The 18302-nt window shown below is 41.6% G+C and overlaps 1 protein-coding gene across 4 annotated transcripts in view; it reads right to left on the minus strand.

The window, feature by feature from the left end:
- Window positions 1-326: 326 nt before the first annotated feature.
- pax3b (paired box 3b) overlaps window positions 327-18302 on the minus strand; it is a 29289-nt gene continuing 11313 nt past the window's right edge. For 2 of the 4 annotated variants that reach the window (XM_034700831.1, XM_034700829.1), the window contains exons 5-9: window positions 12463-12662; window positions 11405-11570; window positions 10016-10230; window positions 6351-6630; window positions 341-1919 (exon numbers count right to left, since the gene is read on the minus strand). In XM_034700831.1, coding sequence (XP_034556722.1) covers window positions 1885-1919; window positions 6351-6630; window positions 10016-10230; window positions 11405-11570; window positions 12463-12662 — 896 coding nt within the window. In that variant the 3' untranslated portion in view covers window positions 341-1884. Of the gene's footprint in view, window positions 1920-6345; window positions 6631-10015; window positions 10231-11404; window positions 11571-12462; window positions 12663-18302 lie in introns of all 4 variants that reach the window. The other 2 variants (XM_034700832.1, XM_034700830.1) reach the window with 2 other exon arrangements.

Genomic DNA, 18302 nt, shown 5'->3' on the forward strand with positions numbered 1-18302 from the left:
AAGTCAGTTTGTTACAGTAGCAGGGGCCAGCCAGGGTATTAATACTCACCAATGCAGATGTCTGGGCATTTACAACCATCCATGAGAAAGACTGTTGTTTTCAGCGTCAAATAATGTCTGGTGATCCCCATTTGGCTCGGCCTATTTTGGTTGGAGGGTTCATGTGAGTGTCTCCAAAAGTACACAGTTGTCTCTGAATTGGAATCTTCTACAGAGTGAATCACAGTCACTCCTTTCTGTTTCTTCTCATGTTGTGGCAAAAAATAAACACAAAGACTCCTTTTAGTGGAAACCACCAGCTGAAGGGAGAACGAACACAAACAGCAGCTATTTTCAGAGTTTTTATTTTATTATAAATAGTAGAGATAATGCGCTCATACACATGACGTTATGTCATATTGCTTCGTCCAATAATACCAAAAAATATACCAAAGGAATGAAAAGACTGGTCTTTCTAACATACACAGATGTACAGAGCAGAAGTGCTTATGGAGGCACTCTGTTATCCTAAGGTGTGATGGATAAAGGATCCTTACTTGTACATGGTGGGGACTTTAACATACTATCAGATGCAGGACATTTGTGACAATAAATATGTCCAAAATGTGTAAAATCATCATTTCCTGCAAAATGGTCCCAAGCAACATAAAAAAATAAAATAAGATTCAGTTTTGGCTTCATCATTCCTGCTCTCTGTTTCCATTGGCGTTCCCTTGATTCATTCTTTTCCTCATGACTTACAGAGTGGTCCCCTCCGTGTCCTGTTACGGCGATATTACAATGTTTCATGTTTGTTTTGGACCTGAAAGCCTTTAAAGGCACGTGTTGCTCCTTTGCAGACCTTCCAACAAGATCCAGAGAGTGGATCCAGAGTGTTTCGTAAGACTTTAAAGAGGCACGTTTTCATTTTTTTATTATTTTAAAGGAGAATCTGAGATCTGTGATATTGCACTTCTGGTCAGCTGGGAGAAAGTCTGTCTTTACTCTCGGTTTCTCGAGTGTCTCTCAGTCGTGACTTGTGACCTGGCGGCTTTTTCTCGCAGGGAGAGGATCTTTAAAGTTTTTTTTTTTTAACCCTGTGATCGATCTTGCCTATCCCTCCCTCCTCCCCCTCCCTTTTAAAGCCACTTCTCTAGCCGCCCTCCTCGACTACTCTCTCATCTGTCACTTTCCCTAAAGTCACCCTTTGACCTCTTCTGAGTTCCTCTTTAAAAACTACAAAAGGCCGGGATCCCTGCCTCACCATCTAAACACTTCAATGAGACAGAAAGGGGAGAGGAGAGAGAGGAGACGCAGGGGGGAGGAGGAATGTTTGAAGAAGTCTCTCTGCAGTACAGCTGGGTTGTACATTAGAGTTTTGGATACAATAAAACCCAGACTTGTTTGCTCCGGTTTGTTTGCTCTGTCTGAGGAATTTCTCTCCAAATAAATGAAAAGGAATCAACACAGCCCTTTTCTTTTTCCTCTGTCTGCAGATACAGTTCAGGGATTAGTTTGGAGCTTTTACATACACTCCTATGGCCCTTAGATATGTAAACAGGCTTCCTTGAGTATCATCTCAAAGCTGGAAGTCTGTGACGATAGACTTGAGTCCACAGATGGAATTTGGTCGCTGGATCTTCCTCCTCATGATGCTGAATGTGGTCGCTGACATCTCTCATCATCATCATCAGTACTGATGTTTAATATTCAAAGTCACAGTTTTTGGTCTGATATTCCTTCTTGTGGTCCCTTCTTCTTTCTTTTCACTCCACAAAGAACTGATAATATGTTGTCCCGCTCTAGAGAACATGTCCGGGTGAACTGTAGCAAAATTTTGGTCCCAATAATGAAGGATTTCCATCAAGGCTGTACAAACAAACATCCCTCTGTAGAGTGTCAGGATCAGGTGATCTCATGCCTCAGATAAGGAAGGGCACCTGTACAGAGGAAGGGAGAAACAGGTGTGAAATTAATGCCAGGAAAAAAGGTTGAAGGATGATAAAAGAGATGTACGGCTGCAGTAAATCAAAGGCATATGCTTTAGCACTGTTCTGCTAACACATGGCTATTGTTAGCATAGCATACATGTGCTAACAACAGCTGTGATGTAAGGTCAGCGGAGGGAGATGTGAGAACAGAATTGTGCCTATTCCTTTAATTATCTGAATTATTAAGTGAACATGGTGAATCGTACTCAAGTCGCCTGTTTAGAAAGTTATTAACTGCTTTGTTGTAATCCCAGAGAAGATTGATCTACACCTTGTAAATATGTTTAACGTAATACTTGACTGTTTTAGTTTTTTTATCTCTTCTTTTTGTTTGTTTCTTATGTTCTTGGTAATCTTACTTTTTTACATGTCATTATTATTATTATGATTTAATTTCTTTATTATTTTTTCTTTCCTGTGCTTGGGGGAAGGGGTGACAGTACATATCTTCATCTGAAAATCAGCAAAATGACAAAATGCGCCTTGAATTTAGTTGTTTTGTTCTAAAAATGATAAAATAATAAAAACATATATTGAAAAGAATATATGTTTAGCCTCATGATATCACCTTTGTGGTGATTTGCGCTGCACTTCTGTAGCGCAGTGAGGATTACAGGTTGGACTGGAATATATATTTATGCAAGCGACAACCTCTGGTGTAGAAAAATGGAGCCAACATTAAAGGGAAAAAACTGCAGTTCCTTGAGTGTCCACTTGAGGGTGGCTCCAAAAGCCAAGAAAACCCCATTGGAGACAATATTAAAATATCTGTTTTCACAGAATACATAAAGAGTGGTTCTTGTCTCTTTACCTTATTTATTTGTAACACATTTTTAAAAAAGCTCCAATACGGAAACGTTTTTTATTTTTAAGTTTTATTTTTAAGTTTTATTTTTAAGTTTTATTTTTAAGTTGTATTTTTGGGCTTTTTTTTGCCTTTATTGACAGGACAGCTGAAGAGATGAACCACAGACCTCTCCGACGAGGACTACAGCCTCTATGTGGGGCGCTTAGACCGCTAGGCCACCAGCGCCCGTTTATTTTTATTTTTGATATAATTTGTATTAATTATACAAAGACTAAGGGCCAGTATATTAAGGCATGACTGGAATGTGGCTGATTTGATTAACAGGTGGGGGTGTTGTACTTTTTTGCCAGGACTCATAGGGCTCAACTCGACCTCTTTGCCTGATCATTGTTTAGTTAAAAGTTAGTTGGAGTCAGCATATCCAATCAACATTTGGCTTCACATAGCCTCTTCAGAAACTGTCTGGTGACATCAGTGGAATTACGCCCATATTTAATACAGTCTATGCTTGTATGTCTCTGGTCCCTGGAAGACCTGCGTTGTTAGTGGAAGTTTTGACTGCTGCCATGACTGAAGACGTAAAGACTCTACAACAGACTTTGCAAAGAGAACAACTACAGGGTTGCTGGTTGGAAGGTGAGCTCTGTGCAGAAACACCTCTTTAATGCGTGCTTAGCAACAGAGACATTACCTCAAAAAACAAACAAGCGTTTCATGGATTATCGCCGTAGTTTCCGTGCAGTGGCCCAGTGAGAGCTATGTGTCGTCTGCAGTACATGCAGTACACCGCCTCTTACACAGGAACCTGGAGCGGCACTATCCAGCACTGCTTCCCCAGCTGACCTCAGAGCGAGCACCTGTTTCTAATAGCTGCCCTGCCAGAGGCTATTAGGATCCATCCACCCCCAGAAAGGACCTTTCCTCTGCCGCTCCAAACCCAACCGCACACCGGCTATCCAGTCGCACTGATTAATCACATCAAGATGGACTGCATGGGTTTGTAGCATTGTGGAGGTGTGTTGCTGCGTGTGCCGTCCTTGTGGCTACACTTTTAGCTTGTGTGTGTGTGTGTGCATAAAGCCACATGCTTGAGTTGCTGAATGTGTACCGCCCTAATTCTTAATTCTGTTCACTCTGAGATATTTCACCGAGATATTTCATTAGACATTTGCTTCTCTCGCATATTAAGCTGATATTCATTTGATACTTGCCGCTGTCAGACTGACTGGATTGTTGCCATGCTCTTTGAACGGTTGTCTCGAGGTTGCCACAAGGTCACTGGATGAACCTGATTGGTCAACCCCCTGTGGACTGAAAATTGGAAACGGCAGCCGCTGTAATCACGCGGTGACGGAGAACGACGCTGTTTCCAAAGTTTTGTTGGAGGCGTGTTTGATGTTGATTTTAACCCTTGAAGTAACAGTAATGTGAAGTGAAAAGAGCCTCTCACTGATACACAGGTAAGTAATCTCTGAGGGCAAACAGTCTGAGGAGGGCTATCAGCTCTGCTTTCCCCTGATGGGAGCTGACTCTGCAGAGGACCTAACCGCAGATTTCAGTATCAGCACTCGGCTGATCGCTTCATAGGAGGAATCAGATCTGCACAATTAACCCCAACACTTGAGACTGCATGATTGGACCCCGAAAGAAAAAATGTACAACTGCTGTTTTTCCATTTGTGGAATCAAAGCCAGGAATGTGCGGTTACATGTTATGTGTGTCAGGGCACTGGACTACAGGAACACCCGCTAACTGTACACTGTATCGGCTGACTCGTTTTTCTTCTCTATTCCTCCTCTGAAAATCAGTGAAAGGTCACGACAGAACCAGGAAGCAGTTTGCATTAGGAAACCGGACGGGCCGTCAAATCGCTTATGGTCAAAGATAACCCTGTGGCTGTGGTCACAACATAATTTTACAGCCCTTGAACAAACCTTTCTCATAATAATTATGGCTGTTTTTTATACTCTGATGGTCATAACTCAGGAGGTCGCATCAATCATGTAACAAGTGTGAGAGCCACATCTGAAGGCTTTAAAATGAATCATTTATATGTAGTGCTGGATGATAAATCAAGCTTTTCTTATGTGTACAAATTAAATTAGATTTAACATTAAATGGACCAATAACTCGAAGACGAGGCTGCTGCTTCCTGAGTTTTAATCATTACAAGAAACTCAACAGTAATCCTCATTAAAACGTCAAATGACAACATGGCGGCATGTTCTTGTGCTCGTAAAATGAACCTGCTCTCTATAAAAACTGCTCATCAAACAACTGTAATCTGCAACGCTTGTCTTAAATGTCTGATTATTAATTACAGCAGTATTGCAGATTAATTTCAGAGGCAGGAAGCAGCGCTGAAGAAGAGAGTGGCTCGAAAAGCTTCACTGGATGTCAGCAGCCTGAAAACTCTCTCTGAAATCAGGTGACTTAAGCGCCATCAGTTCAATTAAATATCTTGTAAGACGGGGGATAAAAAATGTTGGATGTTTTTTTTTTTATTTTACCAGCCTCATTTATGTCACGATTGAATATTTTTTATCATTACTTGTAATGCTATGAAACAGCAAGACTGTCAATGAATCTGCGTAAAGACGGTCACCTTTATTCTGTTGTTGGAAAAGTTTTGTCGCTTTGCTTTCTTCTGCTTACTCGGATCCAAAACAGGCTTCTGAATCAGAAGCAATGTAAGTTTGTTCTGTTTGTGTATAGAACTATCAGACTGCAGGGGATAGTTGTATTTTAAATTGAAACTTCAGTCAGAACACTAAAATACTTCTGACACAAATGTATTCAGCCGGGAAACCATCACTGTTACTCTCTGATCTAAATGTCTTCAAGCTATTAAACACGTTAAACCTCAAGATAATAAACTAGCTGAAAATATTATAATGTAGAATTTATATTTCAGTTCACATTTTAGGTGTATTGATACATTACTGTATGCGTCTTCATACTTCTACTCTCTCACACTCTTTCTTTCACCATGTTGATTTAACAGCTACAGTTTCTGTGACTGAAGATTAAGATTTCAATATTGTGATTTAAGATACAAGACATAGATTATAATACCCAGAGTATGTTTCAGGAAGCTCTACCGGGAGTATACCTGCGCTTACATTAGATATGTATTGGTAGTTCATATGTTCTTATTGTTACCTTGACTTGATGAGGGGATCTGAATATTTCTGTCATCAGTGGGTAGGAGGACCAAATGTTGCGACATTTAGTCTTACAGAGTCTTTAAAATAAAATGGATGCAGAAGATTATTCTGTAACTGTTAAGAGCATATTTATAAAATACTCATTTACATATTCTTGGTGTTAAACCGAATCTTTTGGGGGATTGTTCTTTCAGTTCATTTGCTTCTCCTGTTTGCTCATCAACTTCCTTTTTTCCAAACTTTTTGTCAGGAGTTAATAGTGCCAAGATAATTATTATATCACATTACGTTTGTTTGATCCCCCCCCCCCCCCCCCCCCCCCCCCCCCCCCCCCCCCCCCCCCTGCAGGTTGGGGTGTGATGATTAAAGGTGAGGATAAAAAAACGTGAAGTTTATTGACCTTACTTTGTCCGTACTGGCCGTACTGGTAGGACGCCATGTGGTCGACGGTGTAGCCCGGTGAGCTGTAGGACGGGGGACAGTAGGACTGGGAGCTGGGCAGAGAGGGCAGAGCAGACATGGAGGGAACGCTGGTGAGACCCTCCAGTCCCTTGATGTGGTCCATGCGCTGGCTGCAGCTTGCGGCCATGCCGGCAGGGGGCTCAAGGCCGCCTGTGAGGGGGGAGATGGCGTAGTCGCTTTGGGGCTGGTGTGGAACGCCACCTGGGTTAAGAAGACCCATCACCTGATGGAGGACATGAAAGAATGCAAAGTTTAATATGATTTATTAAGACATTTTAATTTTATCAGAGCTATGAATGGTTTGAATATTGCTGTACTGCAGCAGCGAGCGTGGTAAAGCATCTGTTTCACATAAGTGTTGAGAAAAATGTTATTATATCTTTTGCAATTTGTGATGTGTTTTCATCATGTTGATTAGACTGAACCTTACTCTCAAACCCAGTTTGTAAAAAGTGGGGACTTATGTAATGTTTTAGTGCCAGCCTAACACCAAACCATTTTTCAAGTTATTTCTTCGTCATAATATTAAAATCATGAGATATTTTCGAGATTCATCTCCACATTTTGATTCTAAGGCAGTTCAAAACTCAGTCACGGGTTTCTCAAGTAAGACTTTTTGTGGTCTTGATGTTGCAATAAAATATAACCTGTCAAATTGTATAACTCTTAAATCTTGGCTCATGCTAATAATGATATTCCCATGAACTGAACTGTGAAACAGAGGAGACTTCAAGGAGAGCTGTTGTGAAATAATGCCTCAGATAAAGCAAACCACTGCACATGAAAAGAGCTGCTGTGTATGTAGTCCTGAGTATTGAAATCCTGTAAGATACCATGTCTTTGCTCAACTTTGAGTCAGTTTTTAAAATGTCTTCAGTGCCTGAGAATCTCAGACTGAAGTCTGAGACTAAGTTTTTTTGAAGTCTTCAAACAGCAGACATGTTTTTTATTGTGTTTCTGGTTTCCAACACAGTTTTATAACACATTAAATACACTTAGTTTAAGTGTGCAAGCACAGGGTGGTGTGTAATATGTGGACAAAGACACACTCTCAGACACACGTAGGAAATCCCCCTGTCGCGGACATCAAAAGGTTTCCAGCAAGCCGGCCCCAGACAGAGATAGCACCAGAGAGGAAGAATTAAGCAATTTGTCTCAGATCCACGGCTCCACTTATTCTTAAATTCCTTTTTGACACTGCTCCAAAAACCCATGGCACACGATAAGTTATCTCCCAGAAAGATATGCCGACAAAGATAACACAGAAAGGAAGGTCTGTGTGAGCTCGGCTCTGTTCGACTACAGAATAGATTTGCAGTTTGAGAAAGCCGTTAGCTCTTGACCTGTTCTTTATTAGCGACCAGATAATCAAATTTGGGGGGGGAATATTCTTTGGCCTGTTAAAGGACGGAAAAGAGCCGTGGGGCACGGCGTTTCAACTGGTTTCAAAACAGACCCGATAGCATCAACCTCCCTCCTTCAGCGCTGGCTGGATTTACCTGTCCATCATCAAAGTGCTCAGTTAACCGTTAATAAGAAATCGAGGCCGGTCTTATCACTTAGAACTGAACCTGCTACCTCTAAAATGTATCACATCCCGCCTCCTTCCACACAGAGCACAGGCCTCTGGGCTCCTCCAGTTGTCCTAATAAGAAGCAGGTATGCTGCTCTTTTGGTCCTCTTGGCCCTCTAAGTGACATATTATTCTACATCCACACACACACATGGTCCTGCTTAAATCATTTCCCAAGTAGGGGAGGTGAACGGAGGAGTCCATGTTGATTTGGAGAGGGGAGTTTTGTTTCCTCTCATGCCCGGTAACATTTTCCTTAAAAATTAACCTGCGTTCACAGGGTTTGCTTTGAAAGAAAGTAAGGATACGCTTAAACAAACCACAGAGAGCAGGAAAACATGCTCAGAAAAAGACTCATTCTACTGTGGTGACTTTCTTTCTTCTATTTTTCTCCTTATCTTTCCAACCAAACCTCTACCCATCATCCCTCTCTCTCCTCTGAGCTTCATGAAATGCCTGCTGGCCGGGGCACCCAGAATGTTTCATATCGGAGAACTGTTGTCGCCAGAGGCCTTAATCTGAGCGTCAAGGAGTTAGCAGGAAGAATGTCGGGATTTTGTGGAAACATATGAGACAGGACATTCCTCTCCCGCTGTATGAAATATATACAAATAAATTAGAAACTTTGCTTTCAGATGTAGGACTGTCGAAGCAAACATTTGAAGAATGCAATCATGAGGAAACTCCCCTTAAGGCTGTAATAAAGCCGAACAGTGAAGCTGTGTGTGTGCACTTATACGTACAGCTGTAAAGTGTGTTCACTTAGTTTGTTCATGTTTTATGCATTCAGCAGAATGTCTCTGTATGTTTGAGAGCATGTACGAATCAAAGGACACGCTTCAGATAGTATTATACAGCTAAAAGTATGAACTTATTTGCAGATCAGAATTGCTCCTTCGACCCACATTGTAAAAAAATACAAGAAAATGCAGTATTCAATCTTCTAATCTCAACAGAAGGTTGAAAAGTTGACTTAGCTATGCTGCTCAACCATGTCGTGTAATATTTGTGCAAAAGATGTTGCAAAATCCTTAACTGATCCTCCAAACGTCATGCAGTTGATCAATTATCTACACTTCTATATGAGTGCGTGTCTCTGTAATTACGCTGAGCTACGTGCATTTCGTGCAAATGTGTTTCTGTCTTCACACTGCTGCGGCCCGCTCTCTGAGGAGTCAGCCTGCGCCAAGCTGAAATCTCATTTTCTGCCTGTTAGGGTCTCTCTCCCTCTTTCCTCTGTCTGTCTCCTCTGCTGTGCCCGTCATGTAGGTTCAGAGACCTTGGGACTTCATGCCTGGATAATTGGCTGTAATTGTCTTTTCGCTTCTCATTTGTCACACACTCAATTGTCCTCTGTCCTCGTGGAGTCATATCTCTTTTCTCCTCCAGCAGTGAGAAGGAGTGAGCAACCACAGAGCGTACAGGTCATGAATCGTTGGGCAGTAAGTGTGTACAATATTCTACTTCACACCTGTGTTAAATATCACTAGATAGAGAGGAGTGTTTGACTTTGTGAAGCTCCTGATTTGTTGATGGGAAGCTGTGTGTCAGAGCGGGTAAATCTGTGTATCTAAACTCTTTGAAATCAAGTTTAAATCCTCTCCTGCCCTGGCTTTAGTGGTGCATGTTACAGGTTTTATCCATGCAGGTACAATTATCTTTGTCTCTAGAGGAGTGTTCTGTCAAACAAATAAGTGTTATACCTGTCAAAATAATACACAATACAGAAAGATAACGTAAATCTTACTGGTATTATCTTTGTGTTTTACTTAAAACTAAACTAATCCAACATCAGTTTTTTAAATAAAAGACTTGTTTCATCAAGAAGAGAGCTAATAGTTTCATACTATAAAATCTTTTTGTTAAAAGTGTTATAGAGATGTGTTTCCCTCTCTCTCCATCTGATTCATTTTACTTTCTGTCGGTGGAAAAGTCTTTAACTGAGAGATTGTGTCAGCAGTACGTTCTGCTTCACCCCCATTTAATGTCCGTCTTCAAACAGCTTAAGCACACATCTTTTCTGCGGTCGTCACACCTGTGGGGAGAGTCCATTTCCGATGGCCGGGTTCATGGGATTGGCGGGTCCTCCGGGGCCCACAAAGCTGTCCGAGTAGCCTGAGAAGGAGTGACGTCCGGAGGCGAGGCAGTACGGAGAGCCTCCTTCTCCCTGCCCACCTCCACCTGAGGCTTGGTGGCCTGAGGAGGGAGGGAGAGGCTGAGGCCGATGCACCGTGCTGTGGGGCTCCGACACTGTTGAAGTACACAGAGTAAAGTTGTCCGGTTTAAATAAAATGTAACTGTTAAGTAGTTTAACTGTGAGGAACAGGAAGTAGAATTAAAACATCCCATTGAGGCTAAATAACTGGAAACTAATACTCAAACTTTTTCAAACATGTCCAGGGCCGCTGCTGGCCTAACGGTCTAAGTGCCCCACATACAGAGGCCATAGTCCTTGTTGCAGAGGTCAGCCTCGACCATTTGCTGGATGTCTCCCCCCACTCTACTCCCCACACTTCCTGTCTATCTACAGCAGTCATATCAATAAAGGCAAAAACGGCCAAAAATATAACTTAAAAAAAAAAAAGAATAAAATGTGTCAAAAATGTATCAGGAGTAAATATTCTGAAATTGTTTTAAATAAAAAAATATTTTCAGAAGTTTCCTCATGCAATGTTCACTGTAATTTCAAAATCAAATGATGAAGAATGAGCATCAAATGCTGCTTCAATGTTCTGCAACAACATTAAATAACCAAAAGATTTCAAACTTTGGTAGAAAAGTCATACTTCCTCAGAGTTCTCTGTTGATTTGTTTTAGAACATACTCAACATTATTGTAACAAAACTCCATGGTTTTAAAAATCCATCTATTTACACGTATCCATGTAAATCCATGGTTTACATTCTGGGTACTGCAGAGCTCGCAGGCTCAGACGGGCTTATTATTTGAGTATTTTTGATGTTTTGTGCAACGCGAAGGTATTTTCTTTCAAAGTAAATTAGTGGCGGATGTCTGGATTAGGCACAGTTATAATGCACAAGGTTGTTTTGTTCATAAAGACAAGTTTACCTTCCTGTCTGACTTCGGACAACAATCAAGTTCAATCTGGTCTGCCCTCTTACGCACACTACGGCCCCATGAGAAACACTGCTTTTTGTTTTTTTAAGTTTCAGAGTCTGAAAACCTGGACATTATTTCATACCCTATTTCATTTTTCCATTTTCATCCAGACCTGAAAATTACTTTAATCACATTACTTACTTTTCATACATTTCCATTGTGCACACTAACCCTGAGTAACCTCATTTGTAAAATAGAATCAATAAATGTTAGATAATTATTTGCATCAATTAAATCCTGAGCTCAAATGACTGATACTGAAGAACAGAATATGTTTCCTTCTGTGTGTACTTCTATCTCTTACCTTGTGCTATAGATGAAGGGGGGTAGGAGCTGTCAGAGAGCTGGTAAGGGGGGATGCTGGACATGGCTGAAGGTGGGAAACCGCCGGGGATCAGGTGATTAAATGCCATCAGTTGATTTGCTCCTGCTTGTTTCCTCCACCTCGCCCGCCTGTTGCTGAACCAAACCTGAAAGAGTAATGATGAAGATGTTTAAGCATCCTTAAGCCTTTAAACGCAGTCATCTTACACAATCTCACTGTTGTATTATTCTTTTTTTATTGTTTGAATGTTTAACATGTTTACATCGACTGAACAAGAGCTTCTCTCACACCTCTGTCAGGGTGTGAAGCTGAAGAGCACAGTGAGATAATGTGAGAAAAACTATGTGTGTGTGTGTGTGTGTGTGTGTGTGTGTGTGTGTGTGTGTGTGTGTGTGTGTGTGTGTGTGTGTGTGTGTGTGTGTGTGTGTGTGTGTGTGTGTGTGTGTGTGTGTGTGTGTGTGTGAGAGGAGTGTATCATGGCTGGTTGCACCGAGTGTGTGAGTGACATGCCGTGTCCATATGGACAGGCCTCACGCTGGGCTTGCTTCCACTTCCCATATGGAGCCTGTGGAGAGTTTACTGGACTCTGGATCAGAAACAGGGAATGTCCAGATTGTGCCCCTGGGAGTGGGGGTGAGATGTGTGTGTTTCAGTGTGTTTAAGTGTGTGTATGGAGCAAGCAGAGATCTACAGGTTGCCTTTAAATGGTCAGAGTGTATAAAGCCACAGTGTGAGGGATGTACTTGGGGAGGATAGGTCATCTTGTGCATATTAGTGTGTTAAGTCAGGCAGAGGTGAGAGTGTGAGCAGAGTGTTAAAGTATTTTTGTACTTCTGTTGGAGGATTTCATGGTTCCCTGTAAGGCTGAGATAAAATTTACAACCATGGATCTCGTGAAACCCTGTGATAAATCCATCATATGAATTCCAGTGTTTCACAAGCTAGAATGTGTTTTCATCTCTCTACAGTCCCTGAAATCCTGGCATTTTGAAGATGCTGCTGATAGATATACAGAATTCACATCTGCCCTCTGGTACCTGGACTCTAGCCTCGGTGAGTTTGGCCCTCTGCGCGAGCTCCTCCCGGGTGTAGATGTCGGGGTAGTGGGTCCTCTCGAAGGCCCGCTCCAGCTCCTCCAGCTGCTCTGCCGTGAAGGTGGTCCGACTGCGGCGCTGCTTCCTCTTGAGAGGCAGATCGGGTTCTGACTCCACTTCTGAACCCTCGTCAGAGTGACTCGCTGTTGAGACACAGAAGAGGAAAATAAGATGAGATTTTTTACAAATATGAGACGTTCAACTGCGCAAAAGTTAATGTTGTAAACTAGGAAATGATCACAATTTAATTCTTCAACACACTCATTTACACGTGTTTTTCCTTGAAACACCCCCTCACACTCTTCAGCACCAGCAGACATTGCTCGTCCTCAGGCTCTTGTGGACAAACAGACCTCCATTCAGAAAAAAATATTCTGAGCCTCTGGAATAATCCCACCAGACTGGATTCCCAGTACACCACAGGGGGGCTGGTGGACTAAAAGCCACACAAAAGGCTAATTTGGATCCAGGGTCCATTCTTTGAGCGCGCCTTGGTGTGTATGTGTCTGTGTGAGTGTGTGTTTGAGGAGATGGCAATCGTAAGCTGTCGCCTGGGTAAAAGACTAACAGTTTGGCCTGGAGGATGCAGGTCAGTCATCTAATGTCAAGCTAAACTTAGCTCTCTTTGTCTCCTCTCTGATTTGAATAGCAGAGCTGAAGGTGATAATTAGGTCTCATAGTGAGTCAGTTTCAGGTCTTCAGACACGGCTGGTCAAGGCTGGAGTCTTTAAGGAGCATAACAAGTTTCAGGAGAAAAGAAGAGCGCTCGTTTACAGTGATAAAAAGTCACATAATTCATCTCAGCAGAACTCCTCTTTGTCCACATAAATAAAGTTTAACATCTTTTATATGGAAGATCTCATCACTGAGCCATAAAGAGACTGATGTTCAGGATTAACCTTATAATAATATCAGTCACTTATGAGGCACACTATGAATTAGCTTTGAATTGTGAGAGTCTCACAATACTGAACGACAGTTTAGGTCATAATGCAAAACCTCTTGCAGAGGTTCTTTCTCCATTGATTGTGCCAAAAACGTTTGGACACCCACTTCTCTTAGGAAGCGTTAACACACAAATTGAAGCTGAAAAAAACAATATATGAATGTATATTTGAATTTTTTTTGTTGGAATTTTCTCTTCAAAGTTGTTTTGGCATCATTCTGTTCATGGGTGTAAATATGTATGCATATCATAGACACACACACATACGCATGCACGCACACACACACACACACGCACACACACACACACACACACACATTCATATATATATTTGTATTGCTATAGATGTAACACACTTGACTTGTACCAAACTCGTACCTCGAGTATGAAAAGTTTAACTAAAATTAACATTTTTATCAAAACTTTGGGCTCAATTATCATTTTTATTAAATTTAGTTACTTGTACATTTTGATGGGTTTTTTTTATTATGAAAATGACCCCAAAATAGAGTTTCATGCTTCCAAAATATAAAAAGTCTGGAAAAAGTCTTAATTTATCAGGAAGTTTATCTGACTAATAGTTAATTTTAAGTTCTGGCAATATAATTCTGAGAAAAACAGCAAATGATGGGAAACTGTCACCAAAATGTGATGTGTTTAAATGTTGTATTTAATTGTTTTAGCAATTGTAAGAGTAAACTTAATTTGACAAAAAACTCACAACTTCTACAACCCCACTCCCAAAAAGGTTGTAAAGTGATGTAAAATGGTGATAAATACAGATTTTGATGGCGTGCTAATAATTTAAACTCCTTATTTGATTTAACATAGAGTTAAGACAACATATCAAATGTTAGAATTGAACAATTTTATTGTTTAATAATTTAAAATAATGCACATTTTAAATTTGATTCCAGCAACATGCTTCACAAAGTTGGGACAACAAACACTGAAAAAGTTATGTAATGGTTAAAAAAAATTATTCTCAGAGGAACATCTCCCAACTAATCAGGTTAACTTGCACCAGATTCGTAACATGACCGGGTTTAAAAAGGTCATTCAGAGAGTCTGAGTCTCAGAAAGAAAAGATGGAAATACATTTACCACTCTTTGAGAGGCTGTGAGCAACAAGTTCAGAATAATGTTTCCCCATATTACAAAGAGCTCCTGGTTTCTGTACGAAGTTGTGACAGCTCCTAAAGGTACTGTCCAAACATTTTTAAAAACGTGCTGCTGATACCAAATTAACAAACAAAACATTTTGTTTTCTAAAAGTGTCAATGTCAACATTCGATGTGTTGCATTTGCACTATTTTCAATTAGATTATATTTGAAATGATTTGCAAATTATTTTTCTATGAACATTTTTCACAGTGCTCCAACTTTTTGAAATTGGGTCTGTATATCTGCAGTCCATTTTTTGCTGATCTTCATTCGTAATGTTCAGCCTGAGTGAGCTGCAGTGATGTTAGGAGTCCTGACAGCTTTTGTGTCTCTACTCTTCATCTCTGTCTTAGATCAGTTTAATACTATTGTGACTACGTTCAATAAACCAGCAGCTTGGTTTTTAACTCACTGCTTCAAACACTCCATTGGCTCCCTTCTAAGGTTCACCACGGTCAAGGCGCCCACTTTTTGTGTTACACTTAATTAATTCCCCCTCAGTGCAGGGGAAGTTTTGTGTGCAACACTGTATTAGTTCCCCCTCAGAAGCAACAATAAAATACAAGAGAATCCAAATAGCTCAGGGCCCCTCATGTGAAACTGATCCTCTCTGCCCCTTTGGCGATTTTCTCCTCGCAACACCAATAGCAGTGGGAGTCAACTTAACATGCATTAGCAGCAAATTGGTAAAGAAACATTCAAGCATGAGGGAGGCAATAAGTAAAATATTTTCCAAGGGGGAGCTAGAGAAATGGAGACATTGCCTTAAGCTTCTGCTGAATATATTGCATTTTGCACTCATAGATTTCCCGCTCTTTATAAAAACGTGTGTTCAGCATCTTTTAAGGAACTATAGCAGAGAAAGTGTGGACATGTCGTCAAACGAATGCAGAGAACTAGTACATACTTCAATCATACCGACTGTTTCGAGACTTTTTCGTGTCATTTTTTGAAAACAAAAACTTTCAAAATGGCTCAGGCCACTCTCAACCAATCAACAAACTGGCGAACATCTTAAACGACGTTGGTGTTACAGGACTGGTGAGTGTAAGGAATTTGGGGTGTGGGGTTGTGGAGGCTTTGGACTTTTGGACAGGATGGCTGAAAAACAAGAGATGAGGCCTTTTGTAGCCTCCCCCTCCAGTTCCTGCATGGAGGAGGGCTGCGAGGAATGCTTTTTCTCTCCCCCCCATCTCAGACTTTAGCAGCATGCACGTTCCTCAGCATTTCACAGGGATTTGTGCCCTGGGAAAGCTGAGGAGGACGGGAAAATCCTTAATCACTTTGGAATTACCTATCGGTTATGACTGCTACCGGGGTCTCGAGAACTTTTCAAAAGAAGCGACAGAGTGGCACCTCCGGAGTCTCAGGAGTCTGGTCGTGATATAATCAGATCTTTTCAGGCAGTCATGGCTGTTAGTTTATCCAGTTTTAGTTTAGTTCTTAACAACATAATAAGCTCTTTTGACTTAAAGGAGATATAAATGAACGCAATTAGACATTCAAAAAGTGCATAACAACATCAGACTTCAGATTCTCTATGCCAAACAAGAGCAAACTCTTGACTTGCCCGATAATCGCACTTTTTGCACTCCGGCACGCCACCCTTTTTAAACAAGTACAACCTTCTCCTCCCTCTTCTCTCTCCCTCATTCTCACCCTCTCTTTGTCTCCCCTCTCCCCATCACTCTCTCTCTCTCTCTCTCCCTCTCTTTCCAGCCATATTTCTCTCTGTGACTCTCAGGCTCTTTGTTGCTCCACAGAGCCGAAGGTCTTTGCCGGCGATTTCCACGCTCCATCTGTGGAATCCGTCATGGCTCCCTTGGCCCTTCACAGCAGAGGGCTGTCACCTGCCCCACGGGGGAGCTGGAGGGGGGACATAAAGAGGCTCCGCAGAGGGCTTTGGGTGAGAGGGAGGGGGGGGGTTAGAGTAGATGGGGGCACAGCCGGGGGCATTCTAGCCCTTCCCCCTGAAAAAAAATACACCCTCATCCTTCATAGGGAACTGGAAGAGCACCTGAGGGGTGAGAGGGGCAGCAGAGAGGGGCACAGGGCCCGTTGTAACTGATGTAAATGTACCCGTGGGGATACTCTATCTGGCATCCTGTTGTTGTTGTTTTGTTGGTAGAGGCGTAATACACTGTTTGTGGAACCTCTACAAGGCATGAACACTTGTCGAGGTCAGGATGGGGATGGATTTTATTTTTTTAAGGAAATAAAAAGTTGCAAAAATTTGAGTTTCATGTGTGCAGACCCTGTGAACCCAAAGCTGCAGTGTGTAGAACTTGGTAGAAATTGAGTATAATATTGTTCAATAAAATGTTGTTGTTTTTGAGGAAGAAGCAAGTCACCTTCCACGGAGGCTGCCATCTTGCACCGCCATGTTTCTACGGTAACGGACAAACTAATTGTTTTTATATTTAGTGATTGGACGCCGATGATTATGGTCAGAACAAAACAAATGGAGGAGCATATTAATCACAGCTGACTTGTGTCCTTGAAACCTTCATCATTGTTTGTGGAGCTTCACCATTAGGAGTGTTGAACAGGGGAGAGTTTAAATCTAGAATTTGACTGCTTGATATCGCTAAACATTATCACTTCTACACATTATGCCCCTAAAGTCTCAGCGGGTACAGGGAAACTGTTTTGAAGATACTAGTATTAGAAAAGATTATGTTTTATTCCTCAGTTCATTTTACAATAGAACTGCTAATACACTGAAAATACTTAAAATAAAAATTCTAATTTGATGGCTGTTTCTGAAAGCCGTTTCTTTGCCTGGTAGCTCCTGTATCTTGAATATCTTGGTGAGATGAAGTTTTAAAGTATAGTGTAAAACAACTTAAAAAAGTAAGCAATGTGGATTCACAGGGTGACACATGGGATGTAAAAAGGCTGTTTTGGAGGCAATCTCGTGCCAACATGCAGTGCAGCCAGCCGCCCTCTCACCCCTGAAGCTCCTCACAGTTTGGCTCATGAGCTCATCAACACAAAGAGAGTTGAACTCAGAGCACATGACTCGAACACAGCGCTGGGCTTCCCCTGATCCTACACGCACTTACAGGCTACGTTAATCGAACTTGTCAGCCCTGAGGCGTCCCTACTTTAGCGTCCATTAACTGTGCTATACCCTTTGTCACATGGCTCTAAGTGTTGTCAAGAATAAACACACACACAATGCTTTTCAAACTTATCTTTGTGGCCAGGGAACAGAGAGCCACGCCAGTGTTTGGTATATGTATGTTATGAGACAAAGAGAAAGACAGGGAGGAGTAGATGTGGAGAAAAGAGGGTGAAACCTTTCCCCCCTGCTCCCCCGGATCTTTTCCAACCTTGTAAAAACCTGTGGTTTCAGAGTGCCCCCTTTGCCGTCATCGCCTCGCTATCTTTAAGATCTGATCACATCGATTTGGCACCGTCAAATAGCCTCGGCCAATCAAATTATCCACTCTAACCCTCATATCTCTCCCTGCCTGTATACTTATGCTATATCTTAAAACACAGTATTTATAGCCCCGGTAAACACTTGACTTTGCTCTGTATACTTTTGCTTCACCTCAGCTTAAAGGAGCGGGGGCCGGCTCTCTTGTCAGATGATCGAAATATGAGGGAAATAAGAGCCTTGAAAGGGTAAAATTATCTGAGTGGGAGAAGGCCTCGACAAGATTGC

The sequence above is a fragment of the Notolabrus celidotus genome, chromosome 14, assembly GCF_009762535.1.
Source record: "Notolabrus celidotus isolate fNotCel1 chromosome 14, fNotCel1.pri, whole genome shotgun sequence".
NCBI classification, from domain to species: Eukaryota; Metazoa; Chordata; class Actinopteri; order Labriformes; family Labridae; genus Notolabrus; species Notolabrus celidotus.